This window comes from Laetiporus sulphureus, assembly GCF_001632365.1.
Source record: "Laetiporus sulphureus 93-53 unplaced genomic scaffold LAESUscaffold_15, whole genome shotgun sequence".
In the NCBI taxonomy this organism is placed as follows: domain Eukaryota; kingdom Fungi; phylum Basidiomycota; class Agaricomycetes; order Polyporales; family Laetiporaceae; genus Laetiporus; species Laetiporus sulphureus.
In genome coordinates this window covers 574,526-595,999 of record NW_024468524.1, presented here as the reverse complement: position 1 = coordinate 595,999, position 21,474 = coordinate 574,526, and the positions used below count along the sequence as shown (strand labels likewise).

At 54.5% G+C, this 21,474-nt stretch overlaps 6 protein-coding genes across 6 annotated transcripts in view; 1 reads left to right on the top strand and 5 right to left on the bottom strand.

The window, feature by feature from the left end:
• LAESUDRAFT_725003 (uncharacterized protein) overlaps positions 1–420 on the bottom strand; it is a 1,130-nt gene extending 710 nt beyond the window's left edge. Inside the window, exon 1 of the mRNA XM_040908735.1 lies at positions 4–420. Within this exon, the coding sequence (XP_040765282.1) occupies positions 4–394 (391 nt within the window). The 5' untranslated portion in view covers positions 395–420. The remainder of the gene's footprint in view (positions 1–3) is intronic.
• A 5,680-nt stretch (positions 421–6,100) lies between these two features.
• On the bottom strand, positions 6,101–7,614 carry LAESUDRAFT_725001 (uncharacterized protein). The gene is made up of 5 exons (XM_040908734.1): positions 7,326–7,614; positions 7,074–7,266; positions 6,795–7,013; positions 6,603–6,716; positions 6,101–6,504 (listed from the first exon to the last, which is right to left on the bottom strand). The coding sequence occupies exons 1-5, from the start codon at positions 7,556–7,558 to the stop codon at positions 6,412–6,414; spliced, it is 852 nt and encodes a 283-aa protein (XP_040765281.1). The 5' UTR covers positions 7,559–7,614; the 3' UTR covers positions 6,101–6,411.
• Positions 7,615–7,715: 101 nt separating this feature from the next.
• Positions 7,716–12,417, top strand: LAESUDRAFT_725000 (uncharacterized protein). Its single transcript, XM_040908733.1, has 10 exons — positions 7,716–7,751; positions 7,896–8,114; positions 8,165–8,621; positions 8,674–8,822; positions 8,871–10,043; positions 10,123–10,283; positions 10,385–10,465; positions 10,516–11,149; positions 11,299–11,980; positions 12,039–12,417. Exons 3-10 carry the CDS (start codon positions 8,175–8,177, stop codon positions 12,285–12,287), a joined length of 3,576 nt encoding a protein of 1,191 aa, XP_040765280.1. The 5' UTR covers positions 7,716–7,751; positions 7,896–8,114; positions 8,165–8,174; the 3' UTR covers positions 12,288–12,417.
• Positions 12,418–12,700: 283 nt separating this feature from the next.
• Positions 12,701–14,947, bottom strand: LAESUDRAFT_651186 (uncharacterized protein; the record flags this gene model as incomplete). Its single annotated transcript, XM_040904289.1, has 5 exons — positions 12,701–12,928; positions 12,981–13,186; positions 13,256–13,658; positions 13,711–14,357; positions 14,410–14,947. 5 exons carry the CDS (start codon positions 14,945–14,947, stop codon positions 12,701–12,703), a joined length of 2,022 nt encoding a protein of 673 aa, XP_040765279.1.
• A 2,245-nt stretch (positions 14,948–17,192) lies between these two features.
• LAESUDRAFT_742936 (Opi1-domain-containing protein) lies at positions 17,193–20,429 on the bottom strand. Its single transcript, XM_040911223.1, has 7 exons — positions 20,260–20,429; positions 19,972–20,207; positions 19,807–19,914; positions 19,238–19,406; positions 18,906–19,183; positions 18,200–18,852; positions 17,193–18,130 (listed from the first exon to the last, which is right to left on the bottom strand). The coding sequence occupies exons 1-7, from the start codon at positions 20,345–20,347 to the stop codon at positions 17,485–17,487; spliced, it is 2,178 nt and encodes a 725-aa protein (XP_040765278.1). The 5' UTR covers positions 20,348–20,429; the 3' UTR covers positions 17,193–17,484.
• Positions 20,430–20,784: 355 nt separating this feature from the next.
• LAESUDRAFT_651143 (uncharacterized protein) lies at positions 20,785–21,186 on the bottom strand (the record flags this gene model as incomplete). The annotated part of the gene is made up of 1 exon (XM_040904285.1): positions 20,785–21,186. The coding sequence occupies one exon, from the start codon at positions 21,184–21,186 to the stop codon at positions 20,785–20,787; it is 402 nt and encodes a 133-aa protein (XP_040765277.1).
• Positions 21,187–21,474: the final 288 nt, after the last annotated feature.

Sequence of the window (21,474 nt, the reverse complement as noted above, 5' to 3'; positions counted from 1 at the left end):
AAGGAGAGAACGTACTGATTGCGGGCACACCCATGGCGTGCGCGAGCTTTTCGCGCCAGACGAGGACGCGATGCAGACGCGTTTTGTACGTGTCGTCGGGTGCCGATGTGCGTGCGGCCTCTTCCTCTTCTGGATCGGAGGAGCAGTATGACGAGCATTCGGACTCGTCCTCAGACTCCTCCATGGACGACGAGTAGGATGAGGATGCAAAGGAGCTGCCCATGAAGGAGGACGAGGGTCGGATGCGTGGCGGTGCAGGGACCTCGACGAGCTGGATGATTTCGAGGGAGCACTGCTGGAGGTAGAGAGGGCCAGCAAGGGTCGCCTTGGATGGCATGTACATGGGATCATGGTGAGGGGCGACAGCAAAGGGCTCAGCGTCGTGCTGGAACATGGTGGCGAGCGGAAGAGGGCTGAGGGAGGGCGGGAGTGGCTGGAGACGCTGGGCCGGAGAGGAGCATCTTTAATGTTCTCGACAGGGGAGAAGGCTGAGAGAATCTCTCAGGAGCAGGTGTGCCAAAAAAGGCAGTCGCCCAGAAGCTCGCCACCGTCCGATCCGCATTATTTTATTCTTCGGAAAAGTCTCTTACGACCCGAAATCAAGATCATATCCATCTCAGATTTGTCCTTTTCCGGCCGCTCGCTCGGCTCTGTCATTTGCGCGTCCGCCCGTCTTCACGTGTTTCGCCTTAGTTCCGCCCCAAGCGGGCAAGCGTCTCACCTCCTGCTTTTTCCCAGCCACAGTGCCAACAGCGTCTCTTTGCCAGGCCAGAAAACAAGAATGCAAGTACAACTACCCACGCATCCCGCATCCCGCAGACACTCCACCATTTCCAATGTCCGTCTGCGGCACCGCCTGACCCCCGACCAAGACCGCCACTGGCGCCCTGACACGCTCGTCGCTGCACCTGCACTCCCACGATGCGCTCGCGGTGGGAGTCTCAGGGCCTCATTGGCGCTAGCCACGCCTCGGCCGCTTCAAACTGGTCGATCAGCTCAGGCATCACAGCGCTTTCGGAATGCAGCAGCCTCATGGCGGTCAGCGCCTGCATTCGGATAGAGGGCAGATACGGTCAGAGGACGTCAACGCCCGATTCATAGCGGGGGACGTACCACATCCCAGAACCGGAACCCCCGTTCCACCTCTGACTTCGGGCTCTTCACCCCTGGGAACGTCTCCTCGCATATTTCGAGCGCCATTTGTTTCGCCTCTCGGACTCCCTCCGCGTTCGGATCTCGCACCCGCTGACGGTTGTTTATGTGCGTTAGCGCGTCTAGGTAGACCTTCGCGAGCACCCCAAATCCGGTGTTCACTTCCGACTGGAATGGTAGTGATAAGTTGATGTCCAGATAATCGTCCCTCGCTCGTTTCGCGTCATGGCGCAGCAGCATGTTCAATGAAGTCACCTCCAGAAGCGTCCTCAGCGCTCGCGTGAGAGAACGCACAAACGAGTTGAACACGAGTAATTCGCGTGACAGGGGCGCGGACCATGGCTGCGCCTGTTCGCGATTATCACGATACATCGGCCGAGGAATCCAGCCACGTTACAATAGAGTCAGTAATACACAGGGAAGTTGCCGAGAGGTCGCGCACCTTGAAGTTTAATGGAACGATGCTCAGCACCCGCATCACCAACAGCATGCATGATTTCTCATCGTCTGGTGGTGCAGTTTCACGATGCGTTCATCAGTATGGTGACAGCATCATGATCTGTGGGAAAGCACGCCTCACCGGTACCGAAGCTAGGCCCTCCGCTGAATGCCCTTCCGGACCACAGGTGGCCATGCATGACGCCCGCTCTGACCAATTCCAGGAACAGATAGAGAGGGTCCTGAAATTTGTCGTTCACACGCACTGGCCGTATCGCAGAGTACATAGCGCGAGCCAGGGGCGAGTGCGTATGGGTGGTGAGCAGAAAGCTGGTTAGGGCGATGGCGTCAGCGTGCCGATGAATAGAGCGGGGGATCTCGTCAACGGATGAAGATCCTCACCCTCTGAGTTCCAAAAACCGCCATATGACATTGGCCACTACCTCGTCCTTCTTTTCCAGCGGAGCCGAGGTCTGACCGCTCTTAACTTTTGTCCGCGCGGCGAGTTTTTCCGACACTGTGGCTCCGAGGCATAGTGCAAAATCGATTGTTGACGACTATAAGTCCGGCGGCATCGCAACCCGGCATCACCTCAGCCCTGAAAATCATTCCAAATGCAGACGGTCACTTACGTTCTGTCGTCTCAGTTCCTCCTCGACGATAGCATAAGGTACATTCCAACCCGCAACCCTCTCAGCGAGCTGTGTGGTTGGCTGGGAATTGTGCCCTATCGGCTTCTGCGGTACCGCCTGTTCAAACCAGAAGTATCCGAAGACCTTCTTTGTCGCCCAGAATTGGTGAGCAACACTCGATACGAGGGCCAGCGCTGTCGCACGCGGACCCGTCTGGCCTTCAGTCACGACCTCCTTGACGAATCGTCTGTATTCGGTAGTCTCCCCGTTATCCAGGGGCGGGTTCTCGGTGACTTGCCCTGAGGTGAGCCAGACCAGCGCCTGCGGGCCCATCAGCCCGCGCGAGAGGTAGAAGTAGATTTCATCCGGTAGTCTGTTTGTGAATATCTCATGGAGGTCCGTCGGGACGTCAGCGGCTGTCGGGTGATGGGGGTGGTGATTCTGATGGCCATGGGGCGGAGGTGTAGTGATAGCCATCGGCAGCGGTACTACGGTTCCTTCCGATGTCAATATGAGCGAATATTTGATCATAGAGCGCGTCCGCGCGTAATGCTCTGGATATTGCAGGGCCTTGACTTGGCCAGACTCGGAAAACGCGGATACCGCAGCGTGGCCTGACTTGTAGTACTTGACCATGTCGACAGTCGCCTTCAATGCTTGCTCGTGGACGGAAGGTGGGAACGGAATGGAATGGTCGAAGCCTACGAGGATACCGATGTCCAGGAATTGGTCTTCCGTGACACCGAGGTCATTGAGGATGTTCCGCTTGGATACGAACGAGAAGTAAGGATTAGGAGATGTGAGATCCAGAGAAGTGATGAGCTTGTCGACACCAGGGTACAGAAGCGTGTCCGTTGGCCCAAAGATAGCATGGATGTACATTTTCTGATGCCGTTGCAGGTAGATCAGCTGGAATAAAAGACGTTAGAGGGCATTTTCCAACAGCACAGTCGCCGGACACGTCACTTGGTAAGACGTACTTGTGCCCACGCAACATACGGTGCGACAATGAATTCCACATTTCGATGTCTGAATATTCTCAGCACCATCTTCCACAGATCCCACTGATACAGGTTACTCCTGCCCTCAAACAGCTTTGTGGCGGCCTCCTCCTGGCCACTCTCATACTTTGCCCACGCATTCCCCCGATCACGGCATGCCTCGTTCTGCTCGAGCTGCTGCTGCTGTTGTTGCCTCCAGCGCCGGCTGGGGAGGAGGCCAGGGAAGACAAATACGGGCTTGATGTGGAGTTTTTCGAGCGCGCGAAGGTCTGATTCGATACGCTGCGTCAGAGCGAGGGGGAGACCGCCTGTGGCCGCCAATAGAGGTTCGCGCGACGGTGGGTTGTCAGTCAACAAAGTCAGGTAGTATGATGCATCTATGCCCAAACGCGAGTCCGACAGCACAGATAATGGGTGCGTCTGCAGGTGCTTTCGCTCAGCGAGATAGCCTGAGGAATTATGTTATTTCTTCGGACATTTCAAACCTATGACAAATGCTCGCACCGTCAAAGTGTTTGATAGGCATCGTAATCTAGTGCAGTTGTCTTAGAGCCTCGGAGGATGGTGAAACGCGTCCAACAGCCAGTAAACAAGGTTGCAATGCTCGATTACGTAAGCTAGTAACTGCACTGTTACGGTTACTCAACGCTTCGCCAAAGCTCTGCAGCTCTCTTCTGCGTGCGCAGGCATCGGTTCCATATTTTTCCTCCTTCGGCCCCGGAGTATTGCATAGGCCTCGCAATGCGACGAACTTGGTGCAATCCGTCATTCGGCACCGCCGGTTGCAATACGGTGGTTTCGTGAGAACGGTCGTACTCTGACATTCCCTCTTAGAACTGCAGGATCCTCGCCGGCTGCGTTGGGCTACATGAGAAAGCCGAGGAAGGGCGTCGACTCCAGCGGCGTGGCCTAGCGACACCCGTGCAGAGCGCCGCTCAATCGGATGTGTGGTGTCTGTCCACACACGCCTGTAGTATTGTGCAGCGGCTCTAGCCATATAGGACCAGCTTGCTCTCAGGAGGTGGGCCTCCCTGTATTGATTCGGACCTGTGCAAGCCCTATGTGCATGACTGACTGTATAGGATTATTATGACTACTATATGATCTAGCTTTGTCACGGGTTTGCATGAAGTTCCTTTCAATGAGAGCAAGTCAACCTTTTTCATCACACGATTCTCGCACGCAACATAAGCAGTCGCGTCTAGTGCGCTGCATCCAGCCTTCTGGGAGATCTAGCACTCGAATTCAATACTTACGCGCGCGTTCCTCTCCAATACTATCGCAAAATCACCGTTCTCGCTTGCGGTGAGCGCAAGAAGGCACTCTTGTCAATTCAAGTTCAATCGGTTGGTCCGGGGCTTTTCATAAGCGTAAGGTCCGCTTTGCGTCGCCCTTTTGGCTTGCGCTCTCCCATTGCAGGCAACGTTTCCTTCGAAAGAAGAGTCGAGCTCTCGACAGGCCCATTCATTCACATAGGTCGTTCACATTGCAACGATTGGGCTCGAACATTGCCAAACGCCTCCTTGCCTTGTTCCTGTCACAATAGTGCGGCCTTTCGATCCGTCAAGTTGAGCTTCAAGCTTGACAGTCGTGGCATCCTCACTCTATAGAGGCAGCCACATGGGCATGCCTGCGTGATGCGATTGTAGTCAGTACGACGTGACTGGTCACCACGAGTACCTTTTATAACCGACGCCTTTGTTCAACGGATTGCCATGTTAATGCATCCACTCTACTTCCGGGGTGCATGGTGCATGTGGCCGCGGTTCGTCGAATCACCGGAATAGATCACCGCGCGAACTGCGACCACGCTACTTCTGATGCAATTTTTTGCTGGAAGCACGAGGCCGGGATGTTGTCACATCTGACGATGCAGTGTTGTTCGTACGCTCCCGCTGTCAGCTTGTGGCCTTCGCCGTGAATCATGATTAGGAAGCAGTGCCGTTAACGTAATTATAGCGCGGACAAGGTTCCCTTCTAACCTCCACTTGGCCATGCAGGAAGTTGGCGATCACCTCTCCAACACGAGGAGCTAGCAGCAAAAGGCAATGTGAACATGCTGAATCGATGAAGATCTGATCCCTCCCAGGTCAGAAGGTTCAATCAAGCATCTCGGACTCGGAACGCTGGTGAAAGCGTCACTTGACAGCTTTGATGTGCACCGACGGCCTCGACTGCAGTCTTGCCGGCGGTACCTAGGTTATCAGATAAGCGTACTATATCCACCAGGAGCAGTTACGAGATGTGCATTTACCGCAGTCCCAGCATGCAGTGCGAAACGAACTTGATATGATGTACGTCGTGCGCAGTATCAACCGCTATAATGAACTCAATGCGACGACGTCTGAGCCGAGGTTCGAAAACAATCAAGCTTCTGTTGTCTCTGTCGAAGGATACAAGGTTGACGCCGGGCCATTCCCGTCTAAACGGTATTGTTCTTGTGCAGTCCAATTTCCGGATCCTAGGACTCTGCGACGTGAAGGCTTGCTCTTCATACCGGACAATCAGCGGGTGTGAAAGCCATCGGAAATGGCAGTGCTCTGGCTCAAGGCCTTATTCTTGGCGCGCCGCTGGTGGAGATGTCGAAGCTATTGCGGGACACAAGGTTTGACCTCTAGGCGGAGTCCTGCATGCGAAGGACATGGCCACGCAACAAGGTCGCTAATTATGAGCCAACCAACCGAATACGCTGCCAGCGATGAACTCCGCTGAGGCTTCTCTTTCCTTCCAACATCTATCCGACCATGGTGGCGAAACCGGGAATGCGACGGGCATGTCGGGCCAGGCCATGGTGGGTATTGAAATATTGAAGGGTAAGAGACACCGTGTGTCAAGATCCGGCTGGCATCGCAAGACTGCGCCGCACTGCATTGAAGCCTCTCACGACCTATCCCTGGCGATAGATTCCATTGAATAAAAGAATACACGAGTAGCCGTTACACTGCCTAACTGATGGAGCGGAGACCGACGGCTCAAACCCTATCTTACAATTCAACGCGAGTGACCTATCTCGCATGCGGCAGCACGGAAGCATCCGCGCGCATAATAATACAGTATTGCTGAGCACCGCGCACGGCGCCAGCTCAACTCCGGCGTGGGTATGCGAGCGACAGCAACGCCCAACAAAGCAAGGGCGATGCTCATACCGCAGGCCATTGAACCTTCGCTGAGTGGAGCTATAACAGGGTTCAGAATGAAACGCCCACATTCGAAGGCTTCCTCCGTGGGTCGCGAGCTTCGGCGTCGCGCGCCAGCTCCTGTATCTCGGCTTGGAAGTCTTTCTGTCAAACGCGTCAGCTAATTGAAGGACGCTGGGATTGCGGACATGCCGCCGCCTGGCAACGCTGCATGCTGCACACGTTGAAGCCATCACACTCACATTTTTCTCATACTCGCCGACGAGATTCATTACCTGTCGCCACACCCAGTTGAAATCAGTTTGCATCCGCTCCTTTCTGGCGCTATCTGCCATTAGAAATCGCGCGATTCGCAGCTGCGGTGAATAGAAGACAATTGAATGGCAATCGTTAGCCGCATGACTATTCAGACTCTGAATAGCACAAATGCTCGCCTGTATACTCTTGTTCGTGATGGAGCGGTATTCCATAATGTTTGCCGGGAATTTTGAGTCCCTCTGACGGCGCGCGTCATCCTCTTTGGCAGCAAGGGCGTCACGCTCTCGGCAGAGTGCCCCCAATGTTCTGAGATGTGCATACTCGAATGAGGAGGCAGCGTCATCGAATGCATTGAACATAGGTGTGTTCTGCCCGCGTGCTGTTCGGTAAAATGACTGTGGCATGGCATACTAATCAGTATGACTGAAGGGGGATAGAAAAAATTACCAGCTGACATCAATATTTGAGTCGTGCATGGTGTCGTCGGAGGAATGATAACGATCTTCAGCATCCATCAGATAGTCATCCGCTTGCCGCTCAAGCAACGTCTGCATATCCTCTTCATGCCGCTTTTGCAGCTCCTCTATACGTTCTGTCACTCCTGCTGCAGTCTCTGGCCGTTCATTCATTTCTTCGAGTACCTCTAGGCTAATGATGACTTCACATTCAGGGATCACTGGTGGCAGTGATGTCGTCAAAATACGCACTCGGGGAAGTAGGAGCCTTTGATCTCCAGGACAGCTTCAGCAAGGCGACGTCTTTCCACCGCATCATATAACTCTCGTTCGTATGTGTAGACTGCTGCCTCGTCCTCATCTTGAGGTTTCTTGTGTAGTTCAGGAACCTGTACCTGGCCTTGCACGCGGCGACGGGCTGGATCCTGAAAGCCGTTTGTACCTCTGTATTGCGCTTTTGCATATCGTTGGCTAGATTCGGACATTCTGATCTGACAAAGCGAGAGACAATTCCTTCAAAGCTCCAAGCCGCAAGTTCAAGTTGGTGCGCGCTTGAGACGACCTTGGAACGACCTTCATGTGCGCGTGGAACATGGTCACGTGAACGACAACTCGGCGGGGCGTGGGCGCTTACACGCTTCTCCGGATTTCAGCTAGACGGTCGTCGGCGTCGTGGATGTGAGTACTCCATCAATGCTCGTTGCGTAGCAAGTTAGTCACCTTATTCAATAACGCATATCAACCTACTCTTGGACTCGTAAGTGTTGAAACTTATGACGTTGGGGAATCAATATCAATGCAGACTTTCCTCAAGTTCTGCAGGTCTTAGCATAGCTACCGCGCCGCCGCGATCACTAGTCCGTTCTCGTGAATTGGCCGGCGGATTCTCTCGCGTTGCTATAATTCGACTGTGCATGACAACTGTAACTCAGACCTAACCGAAGGAGGCTTGATTCGCGGCTGAAACAGACATCTATATCTCGCGCGGTTGTACTTGGACTTTGGATCGGACCAGCGATTGCTTTGACTGTACCTGACAAGGTATTGCTTCACTCATTGGGATTCCACGCTGTTCTCATGCTCGAAAAAAGATACCTATAGATGTCCTCTACTCGAGATACTTTGTTTCCCCCAGCATCTATCGGACGCACTAGCTCACCAGTGCCGCGTGTAGCGTCCCACGAGAACTTACCCACTCATCCGCTCCTGTCGCCTCCTGCCCCATCCTCACCCACATCTGCAACCTTCATTGAAACAGCCACCTCGGGCCCTCCACGATATGTCCCGTACACGCCGCGACAGCGTGTTGTCCCAACGTCTGCGACCACCGGCGCGACCATGCATCCAAACATAAGCCCGCAACAGCAGCAAAGCGCGTATCATGGCGACGCTACCAGCAAGCTTCAGCTCATGAATCTCAAGGCTGCGGCCCAACGCATAGGCCTGGATGCAGGCAGCACAGGATGGGCGATACTGGAGCGCCTAGGGTCGGAGACAGATCACGGACCCGAGTGGAACGATATCTGGAACGCATTGTCAGTGAGCAAGGTGTGTGCTGATGAGACTGCTTAGACGTGCTGGCCGTGATGCAGTTCTCCAGGCGACCTTGCTCTTACCCACAGAGCTGCACCGACCAAGTGACCCAATCACTCCGGAACTTATCAAGGATCACATAGCACTGTGCGACAGCTCCTCCAAGAATGGAACAGCAATCGTCACTCTCTCAGGGATCCGTGGCACTCTCGCAGAGTGAGCGAGTTAACACTTCCTTCCCTGCATGCACTGACATGTCTGAAGTCATACCCTGGCGTTCCGCTCATCGATCTCCCCGGAATCGGAGTCGTTCCTCGCACTTCTCTCCCCCTCCAAGCGGTCGTCCACGTTTGCGCTACTGCCTCCTCTTCCAAACCCTCTAGTACAGCCCTCGTCACCGGCACCTCCCTCGCCTTCCTCCTCTGTGTCATCCATACCATCGGCCCTACCACGGTATCCTTCCTTTACCAATTCCTCTCATGTCGCCTCTCTGCCCCTTCCTCCTCGTCCCTCGGTGCCTAAACCGCCTTTGCCCCCTCGTCCGGGAACCCGGGCGGCATCCGGTCCTCCAAATCCGACTTCACGTCTGTCCAACCCTTTTGCTTCCCTTTTTGGACGTGCCGCTCCCTCTGCAAGTCCATCCACCACACCTATCTTACTGCATCCGGAGACAGCAATGGCTTCGTCTATCTCCACACCTAGCTCCACCGGATCGGGCCCCAGCACGTCATCTCTGTCGCAGGCAGGATCGACCGCTTCTCCAGGAGGAGATCGGGGAGCAGCGTCAGAACACTCAGTCGAAGTCACGGCATATGCGATCTCGAAGACCATTGACCGCGCGTCGCTCGGTCGGGCATTAACGGATGCGATTACAGGTGAAATGCGCGCTGCACTCTGGGATGCGCACGTCCCACCATGGGCTGTAGAGCGTGTGGAGCGATTCTCGCAGCCGCTCTTCCCAATGTCCAGTGTCGGGGCTTCGGGTGCTGTTAAGGAAGCAAACGGGCGTAAGGTACCTGGTGTTATAGATACAACCACTGCTGGACGGACAGTCTCCTCGCGAATCAAAAGCAAGGCAGATTCAGATGCAGAGTGGAGCATAGCCAGCGGCGTATCTCAAGAACGCGCTGACGAATTGGCTGACAAGTTCCAGGGCTTCTATGCGGAGCTGGAAGACATGCTCTGGGAGCGCCTGCCAAAGACCAGCCGGAAGCATCTGAAAGGAAATGGAAGGAACACCCAGCTGAACGAAAAGAAGGGAAGCGGGAATGAGAGCATGACTACGAGTACAAGTGAAGGTGGTAGTGACGTTGAAGAAAGCATGCATGAGAAGGCGGCAGGAGAGACCGAAGAGGATCATGAATCGGGGACACAGGCGGAGATACAACGAATCATGAATGCTGTGGAGCGTGTCCTCTGCTCGCTATTTTATGATAGGTGCGTTTAGGAAGGAATGGGCGTGAAACTGTTTATGCCCGAGCGCCACTTCGCAGATACTGACCGCATTGTGTGATAGGTTGTTCTGTCCAGCCAGCACGGATGACGCATCTCACGACGAAACTCTCTCCAGCCGGATCGCAGCAGTCAATGTTCTCGATCTCGGCCTTGCCCATCTTGGTGTAGATGTTGGTGACTCAGGAAAGCAAGTGGAGGCAGTGATAGGTGACTGTGGACGAAGTAAGTCCGGTTGTGATTCCATTCCACCTTTTTTCATACCATTGGCGGAACTTTTGGCTCGAACGACTGGCTTAATGATAATAATTGACGGATTTTCGCAGCGCTTATGCAGCTTGACACGGCACGTCGTTCGCCGGCTGAGAAAGCTGCCGTCCTTGTTTCGATACATAAGGTCATTGTTGGTAAGAGCGTTAGCGCGTCCTTGAGGTCTGCGACTGACCTAAAATTGTAGACGGACTGTCAAGGTTGCCTCCTATCGAGCTGAAGTCGGAAGAGGAGCTGCTGGACGATAAGACTCCGCGAGCGGGATCTTTTGGGCGCAAGAACCCAGATGATGACCATGCTGATGACGACGACGACGGGAACGACACCACCCTCAAGGAAAGAGCCCGCGACGATACTGACAATCTTGGAAAGCCGGAGCCATCATTGCTTTCACCGGCAATAGTCCTGTCACCCGAGGATGCCAACGGCTCAAATAAGCAGATCGTCGTCTCGTCTTCGCACGAGCAAACAGTTTCAGCCGACGGTGATCGCACGCTACATTCTCCTACAGAGACCTCCTCCCAACGCGTGTTTTCCCCAGTCCGTAGTAGCTCGCCTCTCCTCACGGCTACATCGCGGACTGCCACCCCTACACAGGTCTCCGGTGATGTCATCCTCCCATTGATGATCTTCGCTGTCGTCAAGGCCAATCCGCCGCGGCTTGTTTCAAATTTGCTGTACATACAACGTTTCCGCCGTGAAAGCGCCGGTGGAGGTGAAGAGGGTTACTGTCTGATCAACCTGATGGCAGTTGCTGAGTTCCTGGAGAATGTTGATTTGGCGGCGTTGGGTCTAGGGGAAAGTGGGAAGACCGTTCTCAGGTTCGTCGTTTCAGCTTCACGATGATGCACAGGTTTCGTTCTTTCGATCAGCACCGTGATTCCGAAGTTACTTCATAATACGCTACTTTTCTTTCATCCCGCGTGGCAGGACGGTGATACTAATTCATTATGTATGCGTCTGTCCGCAGTCCATCCCAACTTAGTCCAATCCCCCTCGCCCGTTCTGTTCGCGTTCCAGGCGCTGAATCGGTGACAACTCAAGTCGCACAGGCAAGCTTGCGTGGCAGAGTGGAGCAGCAGGTGGATGCCATTGCAGGTTCTGCCAACAAGGTCATATCTGGAGTTGTGGACACCTCGTTTGGGGTGCTGCGTTCCCTTCTGCCGGGACAGAATCAAGGACAAGGATCCTCTACTGGTGGGAATACCGAGAGCACAGAGGAGTCAGCGTCACGCCCTGGATTTGGTATTCTTAGACGAGATACGGGCTTCTCAATCGCAAGCTTAGCGGCTTCATTACCAGGCAGCCGCACGCGATCTGCATCTACAGCACACAATGAAGAGTCTGGACAGCAGATGGTGGAGGTTCCCTCAAGACCGGGATCAAGCAGATCGATGCATGTAGATGAAGAGCTTACGGCTTCGGATGAACAGAGCAGTGGGGATGAAGACGAAGGAGACGAAGAAGATGAGGGAGAGCACGGTCATGATACAAGGAGTATCCGTAGCTTCGAGAGCATGATGAGCGGCCGCACTGGGCGGAGGAAGGGCAAGAGACGACCCTCTGCCCCCCGCAAGAGCCTCACGGACCGGCTTGCAAACATGCCAGGTTTATCGCGATTGTCTCAGAACCAGCCGCACGATGTGCCCAAGGTATGCACGTCGATGATCATATCTCATCGGCAGCTGTGCTCAATACTACTCTTCACAGCTGAGTTCTCCGCCAGCCTCACGGCGATCGTCCCTCCTCATTCCAACAGGCTCCACACCGTACCGGTATGACTCACCTGTATCGTCGCGCGCAGCATCGCCGATTGCGATCCGCATATCGCCCCCTAACTCGCGTTTCCTCACATGCACCGAGGATGATATCAAGGTCTCGGAAGTGGGAGAATTGTTGAGAGAGTACAAGCGCTTGGCCGAGGCTGTTCGTGCTATGGGTGGATTCCAAGACGAATGAGACTTCGGTGTCTTATCCTGAGCATTCGATATTGCACCTGTGTCACAGGTGCTCCGCAGTATCCTGTCGCATCTCATGCCTTGTCATATATTTTATACTTATCGCTCATTTCGAGTCCATGATCCAAAACCTTGGCTTGTCTTCCAGGTATAAGACAGATACATCAACAGCTGAGGGATAAGGTAACATGCATCTACATCGTTTTGTACAGCTGGTTAAGATCTACACAGGACGCCAGCTGCTCGCTCATGGAGGTGCTATTCAAATGTCCCTCAGCAACAAAGCAGTGCAACTATATTATACAAGTGGACGCGTATGGGAACAATGATATCGTATCACATTAGTCGTATCGCATGCGGTCAACGCCGCAATCAAGAAATGGCCAGCGAACATCATCAAGGGGAGCACAGTTCTCATACCTTACTCATAACGAAGGGACCCTCGAGGGGGATGGCGCGAACATGATTGGTACGCAAGCGCCACGAGCCCACGAAATTTCCCGCTACGATGTAGCCTCGGAAGATGTAGACACCCAGCTGAGGGATCATCGGCACACGTACGATCGCTACAAGGCCGTCCCAGGAGCGAACGCGGCCGTAAAAGTAGAAGTGATGCCATGCTTGGCCGTGCCTAGGCAAAGTCTGCGGGGCATGTGGTGAGCGAGACTCGTGCGGCAGAGAGTGCGCCTCTTACCTCGCCCGTGATGGCAATATCGGTGATTCCGCTGCAGGTGTTCTCGATGCATCCATCGCTCTCAGCCAGACTGCTGGCGTCGTCACTGGTGACTTCGCTCATCACAGTGTCGATGAGTTCGTCAGCATCTGTGTTGGGACCGAGGGCGGCGTCAACTTGCTTGCGCACTCGCACCAGGTTGGTGTCGTCATCTGGATATTCCGCGTCTAATCATCCGGCAAATCCAAGCGCGCGTCAGAGAGAAGTGATCAGGTAGAGTAAGAGTCAAGACCTACTTGATGCTGCGGCAGCCATGATCTCTTCAATCCTCTCTCGTTCCTCCACTTCGTCCAGCTCTCGTTCACGTATGCAAGCAGTGCACGTTTCCGGATTATGAGAGTTGTCACGGCCTTCAACAAACGTTTCATACCGAGAGACGAACCCATGTTCCTCGTCAGTGATCGTGACGAATCCGCCCGCCTCACGAATGCGGCAATGGGGAAACCAAGCGTTGCTAATCCCATCGTCGTTCTCATCCTCCGACCCTCCTGGCATGATGGGCATTTCTGGCATAATGCAGTGATGCTCACGGAGGTTTGCGTACATGGGATAACCGACTACTAGCGGGTTTTGGCTGGAAAAGCTAGCTGGGAGGCGCGCAGAGTTGACTAAAGCAAAGTACTGATCGGTATCAGGTACCTATGAAGAAAGCCTCAGTATTCGCAGTGAAGAATGCCACAATATGACATACGAGCAGCAGACCCTTCCAAAGCCCAGTCAGCGTGCCAAAAGCATACGTGGGACCTTTGGGTTTGATTTCATAAGGATTCCCACAGCCAACCATCCTATTCCATTCTTCGTCCAAAGCAGCGCTAATGGCTTTGAGGCCCTTCCTCCAAGCGCCGTCATCCTCCAATCTGCGTTGTTCTTCGGTCAAGCGTTGCGTCCATTCCGGGTCGCCCCGTCCAATTAACTTTACCGCCTTGTGCGCGTTCGCTTCTATCAGATCCGTTTGTGTCGGATTCACGTAGTTCCGGCCCATCTGCATCGCGTGTTCACGATTGACGGGTAGAGCGGGGTCGATCGTGAATGGCATTTCGGAGAGCGAGATGTAGAGCAGCTTGGCTCCTTGAGCGATGAGGGGAGGGGACAGCTCACGCTTGAGGCCGAAGTGTTCAACGAGCTCTACGCACATGGAGGGCTCTCTGTACTGTGGGTACCAGCCGTGGGGTGTGACGAGGACGCGCTCATATTCATCATCAATGCGGCGTGGAAGCGGGATGCAGAAATGATTATCAGGAGCGAGGAACGATGCGTAACGTGGTGCCGCAAGTGCATAGGGGCGGATCCGGTCGAGAAGCAATTTGCGTGTTTCGCTGTTAAGCGTGGCGAGCTTTCCTATATAGCGGATCACTCAGATTGAAGCTCCATGAACAATCAAAAGACGGACCTTCATCCAATCTATACCAATAGATCCAAATAGCTAGAGCGTTGATGGTGAATTCCGCTGGCCAGTTATCGTATGTCTCGCGCGCGTGCCATAGGCGCGTCCGCAGAAACTGGACTAGAAAGTCGTCGACTCCCGCCCAATCTAGCTGAAGTTCGTTCTTTCCATCATTCTCGAGACACATGAGCCAGACCGCCCACAAATCTTCCTCCAGCTCGTCATGGACTAGATTGCCGGCGCGAATCCGCCTAAGGGTTGCGAAGTTCCTTTTCAGTTGCGCAGCTAAGTGGCTCGGCCTCACGGCTTTCTCGCCTAGGCGTCGACGCGCGGCCCTGCAATCGAAGCTACCGCGGAAGATCCGGGCATAGACATCAGAACAACTGTGCAGGCCGAGGGTGTTGTATAGATGCTTGCACGTAAGAAGCAAAGGAACCAGAGCCGTAGGCGGGCCAACGGGAGCGTCAAGGAGAGCTACGTTCACCGAAATCTCCTCGAGCACCTCGCAAGGTACCCTACAGAGAAAGGATGACTGGAGAGGCATAGTGAGGTGCAGCCAAAGAAGAAAGGCTTCGCTACGAAACAAGCAAAAACACCCCGTTTTCAATCGCCAAGAGCGGCGTCTGAGATCTGTGAGTTGTGCAGAATATGCCCAGGAGAGGTAGACGGGTAATGGTTACGTGCTGGCAAACGGAGATATGTGCAGGGTTATGTCGTCGCCGCTTGAAGGATAGCTGCACTGGTTGATCGGTGTCTTGCCTTGAATAATATCCTCAATAGGCAAGAGTCATTCAGGACTGGCTTCTTCATTCCCATGCCCATGATTGATCGGCCTTCACCACTGCTGTCGACCTGGACTGGCCGTTCATTTCCTCGGGTCGCCCTGAGTGTCGCGGGAGAATATGGTATGGTTGACGACCAAACACGGGCGGCAGATGTCAACTATGCGCACGTTATCTCTGCAACGACGTCATTTGTCTGCTTGTCTGCAGTGTCGGGGATTCGCATATCTTCGGAGAACAAATCATTTAGTTGACACCTCGGGCCGCGCGATGAGAACAGCGAGTCGCAAGTCCGCCATTGGATTACCGAGTGCGATGCTTAGAACCCGCGAAGCAAGCCGCCGCTGTGAGGAACATGCGGCGACGGCAGGAGAGTACGTACATCCGCGTCGAAACGGCGAAGAAGCACCCTTCGTGCTCCGCTGCGACCACAGGACGACGGTTCTCAATCCCAGACCATCATCTTCTGCGGGGGCCTTTCGGATCCAGATTGCCTCCTCCGAGAGCGAAAGTTCGGCATGTGCTTCCATGACCGCGCACGTTGAGCAACCTGGAGACTGCTTTTCATTTTCATTGTGGCAACCCTGAGCGGGGAACTAAGAGTTCCACGCCTGCTGGCACTTCATCAGACACATGGTGGGCGCTGTTACGCAGGCACTTCGTATCGCATATACAAATGTAGGGGAACATAAGGGTCGCAACGGCAGAACGGCGAGTTCCAAAGCGTACCTGACGTGCGCAAGCAGGACGGCTGGTATAAAGTTTTTCCAGGTTGCAACAGCCGCATCACAAGTTTGTTTCGCGTGTTACGGACGCAAGCAGAACGGTTCCGCGGCCGGGTGCTGTGTGTGGGCGCTGCATCGGTAACGTATAACTTACAAAGGGACGACGCGCGTGAATGGACAAATATACCAAGTTCATACCAGGTCCTGCCGCGTTTTCGCCGATGGACAAAGCCGTACGTCAGCATTTCGTGTGTGTTTGATCCAATGGCGAGACATCAGCCAGCTGGGAACCCTTCATGGCTGAAACATTGCCACGTTCTGGAGGGACGCGATATGCCGTATCTCGTGTCCCTCCGCGATATTACATCGCAGAATCGACGCCCAATTGTCTTCTGTCACCGAACGCTGGGCGTGCGCCGCGTGGCACAAGGAGCCCAAATGCGGCCCACAAAGCACATACGAACTTCCGAGCGAATCGCCCGTGATGAAAGGTGCAAGAAGTAACGTTTGGCGCTCAAGCCACCTCCGCACGGAGATGTTTTTAGTGACATACTTACGTACATCTGATCCTCTGCCAGTAATCAATCACGATGATGATGCTTCGGCAGGATACAAATTGCCAGCGAGGGTGGCGACGAGTCCCTGGAGCTTCGACTCTCTTCGAACGTGCGTCGGTCTTGCAGCAACGGCGAGCTGATCATTCCGCGAGTATTCCAGTGCAGTTACGATACCTGGTGCAACATAATCGTCACATGGGACCGCTATGGAGGATTCTAGCATGCTAGAGCCTCCTCGCATCTCATCTATGTCGGTGAGGTGAAGGCTGAGTGACTCACCGATGAACGTTTACCCTCCATTCAAAGTATGTACGTACAGGTGGACATCGGCCGCCATGGATGATGTTTCACGGAGTTTTGATTGCATTCTAGCATCCGACGCAATGACAAATTGAAGTCAAAACGACGTCGGCGAGACCAGTCAATTGTCGCAAGCTAGGTCATTTCAAGAAGAAAAGGAAAGCTAGGGAAAGCTGCGTCTGTCCAAATGTGTGGCCTCCAACAAGCTGGCGATTCATATCATCTTGACAACCTGCACGCTCACTAGGAACATCAGAAGGATGCTTCCAAGAATGTGATATTGCTTCTTCATTGAGCAATATGACCGCACCAGGACATGCACGCGCAATCCATGGCAACGGTAACGGGTCTGGTTTTACGTGTTCATCGCATGCACACCCACCCTCTGCCTTCGTCGCACCTTACCAGTCTTGATTCCCACCCACAGCCAGAAGAAATCAATCTTATACTCCTCCATGTATATATATTTCCGGAATGACGTCGCAGAGAAGATTCGGGTGTATGTACATGCCGAAAATCGACCAGAAATCATACAAATGAATGAAACATCAGCGACTGACGGTCAGAGAGCATCCAAGAGTACCATAACCAATTACAACGATGAGATAGACGCACAGACGGCAACCGTACTTAGTACCAGAAGTCCATATAGAGAGCACTACAAATTTTGATAGCGGACCGGAGCACAAACACATCTTCCATCGGCCACATAGCAATTCATGAATCTACCTCCATGCGCTCATCCACACCACGATCCTGCTTCACCCTCTTCGCGGAGCCCGCCAACCCAGCGAGCGCCGTGGCAGCAACGACAGTGTCATCATCTCCATCCGCGCTCCTCTTCTCGCCCCTGCTGCCAGCCGCGAAGGCACCGACTCCAGCGAGTTGAGTTCCCCCACCTCCGTCACCCTCCGGCGGAAGCCCGATCGAAATGCTCCTCGGCGTCGCGTAACGCGAGCCCGCAGCAGAACTGGTCGTGAGCGAAAGCGCGTTGAGGGACGCAGCGGCACCACCGGTATCAAACGTGTTAGCGGTGTAGTAGCTCGAGAGCGAGCCCGGATGCCCGACGCTCAGCGCAGAGCTGGAGTTGCTGCGGGAAAGAGGATATACCGGGGTCGCGCGGCCTGAGCTGGTCGCACTTGCCAGTGGCGAAAGCGGCGCATATGGCGAGAGAGGGGAAGAGGGAGACTGCACGTATGACTGTCGGTGGGTGTGGAAGTCCCGCTGATGCTCATGAGATGAGTGCGATGCAGATGGAGGCATAGCCATGCTCGGCAAGCCATCTGGAGCGACGGGCGCCTCCCCATCTACGTCGCCATTCTGCTGGCGTTGAAGGCCTATGATTCGCAATCTCTCGACCCATCTGCGGTATGAGATCCGTCAGCACGCCATATCGCGTACCACTCACAAGAGTGGAGAAAGAGTGACGTACGCATCAGCACGGTCTAAGCTTTCTCCCACTACCGCTGTAACACCACGGAGCATATCCAAGCTCTCCGTCGCGAGCGTCAAGATACGCTGTGCCGCCTGACTAGCCGCATGTGCAGTGGTCGGCGCGACGCTTCCATTTCCAGCTGTATGCCTCACCGCGCCCGCAACTCCGTTCGAAGATGAACGGCGCGAAGGCGCCCTCGAGGGCCCTGGAGACGTCGCACGCGATGGCGGTCGCGACCGCGGCGAAGGACCAGCCTCCCCTGGGCCGTAGCTGTACGGGGCTGAGCTGGCATTTGCGCGGCGACTATCCACTCTATCAGCGCCGCCAGGGTGGCGCCCGTCCGTGGCAGACGAGCTGTGGCTATCTACTCCAGCCGCCTCTGCCCACCGCCGAGGCAAGCGGAGGATAAATGTTCGCACACTTGCACGAGCCGGTTCTGGAAGCGCGCCACCAGCGTATCGGCTAACAATATCCACCACTTGTCGGATCGTTTCAACGACATCACGCTTGGCGGCATGGAGTGTACGGAGATGCTGAGATGAGATGTGGATGGGTGGCGACCCTGGAGCGGCGGACGAGTCTGATGGCTGTAGCGACGCGATGAAGTTCCGTAGAACAAGTATTTGTGCATCGATGTGCGCTGTCGCATACTGAGCAGTCGTGAGCCTCAGCTCAGCGTCCAGAAGGTGCATCGAAAGCTTACCTGCAGCCATTGCAGTACATATCGCAGCCGGCGCATACTCTCGTCGCTGACAGCTGCGCTGATACCACCCGCCTCAAGCAGCATAGCCTGCCATCGGCTGCGCTGAGCGACCTGTTGATTCTCAGGCTGAGTGGTAGAAGAGGACCGACGCGACTGCTGAGGCGACGTAGTATTGTTGTCCCATGCAGACTGTCCGTCAGAATACGGGCGTGAGAATAGCTGCGAGTGCGGAGTCGGTGTACGACTATCCGCGCGCCTCGCCGCAGATGCCTGAGGACCTGCGACACAGCATCGTTCATCTGCTGGTCCAGCTCGACTGTGGAATGACGTACCATCTTCCCATCGACTGCAGCGCTCGTCTTCCCTGCTGTGACTTGGGCCTCTAGGCGCGGTAAGATCTCTCACATCCCATGACTCCGAGCTCCGACTTGATGCACTAGAGGGACTCCGCGAAACACGGTCGCGATCCCGACTAGGAGTCCTACGCGTATAATTTTCGATCTGACCAAAAGAGTTAGCATGGTACTGTTTCAGCAGGAGCAGGTCAATGAGAAGGAGAGCTAGCAATGAACAATCGGCCAATTGTGGTGAAAGAGCAGCTTATACGGAATGATAGATACGGAACAGAATGGAGAAGGACACTGGTAAAACATGATAAGCAGCGAGAAGCGGGGACAATGCCCGATCACACATGTCAATGGAACCTCCCTCTGAGGTAGATGTCAAGTAATAGAACACGAGGTTCAGTGCCCTCGGACGATAAGCAATCCACATAATCTGAACGTCGGGGGCACGAACATGGCACCTCCTGCAACGCTTAATAGAGTAATCAATGTACCCTCTACGATGCCCACGCTGCCAGCAAAGAAGAAAAGGATTGACACATAAGACGAGCACGTACCCTATCGAGCTGTCTGCACGCAAACTCGTCTAGCTGATTGACAGGAAGACGATCGATAACTGGACGAGAGATTGTCTTCACAGAGGACTCCATCATCCTCGCGCCATACTGTCGTGATGAATCCAGGTAAGTGCGATCCAGAGGATTGAGGAAGCAATCACATACCTTGACAACCCTAGAACTCGCTTTACTCTGCTCATACACGCGGATCGCGCTGTTCACGATAGGCACTTTAGACATGCGAGAGACAAAGTCCGCATCCTCGCTCTGGCGACCATCCGCGCGGCGATCGCTTCCAATTACGGGATCGAGCGCCCGATAGTCTCCATCCAGCGAGGGAGAAGGCAAAGATGGCGAGGAGCTCCCGGATGTCACGGAAAGAGCTGGGGTGGGCTGGAAAGCTGACGTGTGGCAGTGAGCAGTCGAATGAGCAGAGTGGCGAGCCCGACTTACACGTCGAGGGCGATACATGGCCGCCGTTCCTCATATCGCCGAGAGCGCGCACGGCGATACGCACTGACTCTTCCTCATCGAGGGCCATGATGAAGGGGTGTGGTACAGATGGCCCGAGCGTGGGCGAAGGTGTCGAGTTGTGGTCCTCCTGACCTGCACATGTGAATTCGAGCAATAGTGAAAGAGTAACACGTGGGTCGATCGTTCTCGCTCCGCCACAGGCCTAGGATGCCTTATTCTTATCTATTCTTTTTTTTCGTCCTCGAAACTGCAGGCGTTTCAGTAGCAATGCGTTTCTATGAGCTGTGAATGAATGTAAAATTGACTACACGCAACATACAATATTTTTGTCAACGTGTACCACGTCGACGGGCAACAGTCACATAGGAATATAACGTATAATACGCGAACCTCACCGAGCATCGCGAAGTAAGTAAAGAACGGACATATTCTACCACGTATACGACGAATCAGAAGGAAAATGTCCTCAAAGATAGTTTCAATAATGCGGACCATGGAGTCCTGTTAATCTCGTTTGGATGTCTCGGGAGGAGCGACGGGCCACACACTGTCCTTGCTAGAGGTATTCCCCGAACGTCCGAGAGGCACAGCCACAGCCTGGCTCGAAGACTGCTGCGGCTTCTTCTCTTGCTGCTGCTGCTGTCCTTGAGGTGCTGGCGAAGGCGGATGAGGGGAAGCCTGACCGTGCTTCTGACCAGCGCGCATCTCCTCCATCCCTCTCTTCACGCCCGCCATCATGCGGTCCGTTTTCTCGAGCATCTCCTCCAGCCTCCTCCGCTGTTCGCCCAGCTCGTAGTAGTGACGCTCCAGCTCCACAACCGTCGGCACGGCGGCATGTTGCGCGGCAACTGCTGCGTTCGGCGGAGGTGTACGAGGATTGTATGCACCGTGGACGTGGTGATTCATGACCGCGTGTGGAGGGTGAGGCGCGCCGTGCGCAAGCGGTGGCAGAACGTATCCTCCTGAAGTGCCAGCTGCAGCTACCCCGGGTCCGGCCAACGGCGAGTGCGTCCTGCTCGGAGGAGCGCCCGAACCTTGCGACGCCGAGCGAGGGTAGACAGGGTGAGCGACGCCCATTATTGACATCGCCGAGGCGATGGAGACATCCCCTCCACCATGGATAGCAGCATTCAGAGGCGGCAGGTCGAATCCGCCATGAGGATGAGGTCCGAACGGATTACCGCGAGGTGCTCC